The 4124-nt window shown below is 37.1% G+C and overlaps 1 protein-coding gene across 1 annotated transcript in view; it reads left to right on the top strand.

The window, feature by feature from the left end:
* LOC106884096 (neuronal acetylcholine receptor subunit alpha-7) overlaps positions 1-4124 on the top strand; it is a 58406-nt gene that overhangs the window by 25403 nt on the left and 28879 nt on the right. Inside the window, exons 2-5 of the mRNA XM_052975291.1 lie at positions 137-288; positions 1104-1258; positions 2458-2725; positions 3831-4049. Of these exons, the coding sequence (XP_052831251.1) occupies positions 137-288; positions 1104-1258; positions 2458-2725; positions 3831-4049 (794 nt within the window). The remainder of the gene's footprint in view (positions 1-136; positions 289-1103; positions 1259-2457; positions 2726-3830; positions 4050-4124) is intronic.

Raw genomic sequence — 4124 nt, 5'->3', positions numbered from 1 at the left:
AGAGAGAGAGAGAAAACGATGTGGTATATATATATATATGTACGTATGTATAAAATATAAACGTGTATCTCTTAATGTCATACTGTATTGTTTATTATTTATTTATTTATTTATTTATTTGTTTATTTTGCAACAGAATGGCTGAAGGCAAAACCGAATTTAACGTTGATTGAAACAGAAGGACATTTGTACCACACCCTCCTCACGAATTACAACCGACACGTCAGACCTTCCGTCAACGGACCGGTTCTCGTTAACTTGCAACTTTCTCCACATACTGTTGACCTGGTAACCTCTTTATTTCTCTTTCTCTCTCTCTCTTTCTCCGTAACTACCAATTCTTGTATCATTAATTTAGTCATCAATCTGTACTCTCTCTCATTCTCTCTCTCTCTAATGACTTGCTGGTTTATATATGAGTCCAGTGGAGCGGAAAACAACTAAAATATTTATGCAGCCTCGCCACAGTTCAGGACCTTACTAATTTGCTGTGACATAAAAGTCTGTTGAGCTATAAACAGGTAGTTTTGGTATCACTATATCTAAGCGTAATCATTATATATTTGTATATATATATATATATACATACTAACTTAAACGACACACTCCTTGTGGACTTTTGAGAGTTCCTGCGGAGGGCCTAATTGGCCTGCGGCCCACAACTAAAGAGAGTGATAAGAATAAAGCATTTATTGGTACCCTTCGTCTGCCGTTACGTTCGGAGTTCAAATTCCGCCGAGGTCGACTTTGCCTTTGATTCTTTCGGCGTCGATAAATTAAGTACCAGTTACGCCCTAGGGAAGATGTAATCGACTTAATTCTTTTGTCTCTCCTTGTTTGTCCCCTCTATGTTTAGCCCCTTGTGGTCAATAAAGAAATTAATAAGAAATTAATTACTTTAAATTCAGTTTAAATGGAAAACCTTTTACGAATATCTTCTCCACCAACATCGACGATCGTTCTTCTTCTTCCACAACCACTACAATCACCACCTTTCTTTCTTCTTCTCCTTCTCCAAATCCATGTCTTTTCTTTCTTTCTTTCTCCCACTAATTCCTTACCAATGCTTCCTACATTTGATTTTTCTTTTTTTTTTTCAATAGGATGAACATTCGATGACATTTAAAATCCATGGATATCTCACAAAAACCTGGGACGATGCCAGATTTCATTGGAAGCCCAGTGAATACAACAACCAAGAAAATATCCGAATTCCTGTGCAAAATATTTGGTATCCTGATATAGTTCTTTACAACTTGTAAGTCCAAAACTTCAGTCTTGGTATATCGAAGCATATCTGCAAAAAAAAATTGTAGAATTTTATTCGATTAGGAATGCATTCCCCTTTACAATCTAAATTTCACATACACACTCACGTAAACGTAAGTTACAAACTAGAAAGCAAGCGGTCAATACCTCATAGGCGGATTAATATATTTTTCTTAACTAGAAGACTGCATTGAATAAGATATCAATGGTTTCATGCGAGCAATATCGCAGTTATTGAATAGTAGTGGGGAAAATATTAATGACAGCTCAGTCATCTTGTTTATAAGAAAGTGCAAACGAAAATTCGTGACCTAACGGGTAAAACAAAGACTTAGATTGGAGCTTGGTGCAACCGCTGGCTCTCAAGACCTCAGTCAAACCATCCAACCCATGCCAGAATGGAAAACGGATGCTAAACGATGATGATGATGATGACGATGACGAAAGGTCTGAATGAGTAAAGGGAGGCAATCTGTCAGTAACTGTAGCATTGGGTGCTTCCCTTATATAAATCTACATGCACACACGCACACACACACACACACACACACACACACACAGGGCACACAAATAACGGGTTAAAATTATGATTAAGAGTAGATAACCAATCAAAGAAAGCGATACAAACAAGGGGGAAAAGTGTGTTCCAAACAAAGTGTGAAAGTACATAGCAACAAAAACAATCAAAGAAGTGTGCAATTAATACAAACACAGAAAAAATGAAGAAATACAAGAATATCTAATGATATTCAGTTATTTCAAGTTTAATTTATTAAAAATAATTTCAACGAAACCAAACCAACACAATATAATATATTGCACACAATATGCTACAAACATCGTACAAGCAATATTCTATCATTATATGTATGTTTGGGTATAAACATGTATATACATACATATATATATGCATGTATATATATATATATATATATATATATATATATATGTATGTATGTATGTATGTATGTATGTATGTATGTACACACACACACACACACACACACACACACACACACACACACACACATTCTTTACAACAAATTTATATCTATACTACCCTGCATTTCAATCTAGTCCGTTCTGTGATTTTTATCAGAGTGTATAATTACAATAGCTAATGACCACCACTACAGTTTATCTGCCAAAAATTATTGTCTTTTCATCTGTGTTCTATTTTGTCAACAGTGTCGAACAGGCTATTCCTTCTACCGCCAACGACGACGTGCTTGTGCTAAACTCTGGCAGTGTATTCTACATGCACCGATTGGTTGAGACGGCAGTTTGTGTACCTGATATGTCAAAATTCCCATTCGACACACAGACGTGCAACTTGATTTACGGATCGATGGTGTACAACGGTCTGGAAGTAAACATCTCCTCACATTTCAGTTCGCTTGTTACTTCAGATTATGTACCAAACAACAAATGGGAACTCGTCAGCGCAGAAACCGAAGTAAGGAGAGATAACTCTTACTGTTATTGTTGTCATGCTTACGTGTGTGTACGCGCGCGCATATGTGAGTATGTGTGTGCATGAATGTGTGTGTGTGTGTGTGTGTGTATTATTCGAGCTGGCAGAGACGTTAGCATGCCGGGTGAAATGCTTACCATCATTTCATCCGTCTTTACGTCCTGAGTTCAAATTCAGCTGAGGTCGAGTTTACCTTTCATCTTGTAAGGGTCGTTAAGATAAATACCAGTTGATTACTGATATTGATATAATCGACTTAGTCCCTCACCCGAAATTGCTGGCCTTGTGCCAAAATTATTATTATTATTATTATTATTATTATTGTTATTATTATTATTGTTGTTGTTACTGTTATTGTTATTATTATTATTATTATTATTATTATTATTATTATTATTATTATTATTATTATTATTATTATTATTGAGTGAGAGAGCAGCGCATGCCTTCAAAGGGACACTGGAGTACAAATATACGAAACTCAATATATCCATTATGACTACCCTTCTGATAAGGGTTACACCGGGCACATGCATCACAACCATATATGTGTGATATTGTAATCTAATATCAAGATAAACGGCGCATGAACTTGCAGGAGGGGCCCAGTTAGAATTTCATTCAGGTCGAGTAGCCCATCCCGCCCAAAAGGTGCCTAAATGAGGATTGTTTAAGGATGTTGAGCAAAACACCCATATTTTCAGAGGTGAATTGCTCAAACCCCAAAGATTTCTTCCCAATACACGTCTATGATGCTCCCCCACTACTTCTGCTCGTGATCAGAGATGCACATATCGTCACCCACTAAGAGACATGCTCAACTAGTTAAGGTCAAACAACTGACAAGCAAATCTGTGGTATTGAGCAGAATATTTGCTGTAGCCCATCTTTTATACCAAGACAAGACAATGTACATAATAACACTTCCAATCAGTTAAGATGAAAAGCCATGAGAGCCACTGCCTGCATCCGGGCATTATTGTTGTTGTTGTTGTTTCTATGGCTATGATTTTTTTGTTACCGTCATTCTGTCATCACGTCAGCACTGAACTGAAACCAGAATATGTTTTTGTACTTTTTGTCACAGGTAAACATCAAAATGTACACCTGTTGCGTGGAGCCCTATCCCAGCTATCGCGTCACATTTGTTTTGCGCCGGAAGTCAGCGTATTTCAGTCACGTGCTTGTTTTCCCCGCTATGCTAATCGGTGTGCTGGTTCCTTTTCTGTTCTTGTTACCGCCAGATTCTAAAGAACGTATAACGTTAGGTATGTTACAATGGACATTGCAAACGCTCTTTTTCTTTGTATACATACGTGCAAACACACACACACACACACACACACACACACACACACACACACACACACACACACACACA

The sequence above is a fragment of the Octopus bimaculoides genome, chromosome 21 (genome assembly GCF_001194135.2).
Source record: "Octopus bimaculoides isolate UCB-OBI-ISO-001 chromosome 21, ASM119413v2, whole genome shotgun sequence".
In the NCBI taxonomy this organism is placed as follows: Eukaryota; Metazoa; Mollusca; class Cephalopoda; order Octopoda; family Octopodidae; genus Octopus; species Octopus bimaculoides.
The sequence above is the reverse complement of the archived record's forward strand: the minus strand, read 5'-3'. Positions and strand labels throughout refer to the sequence as shown.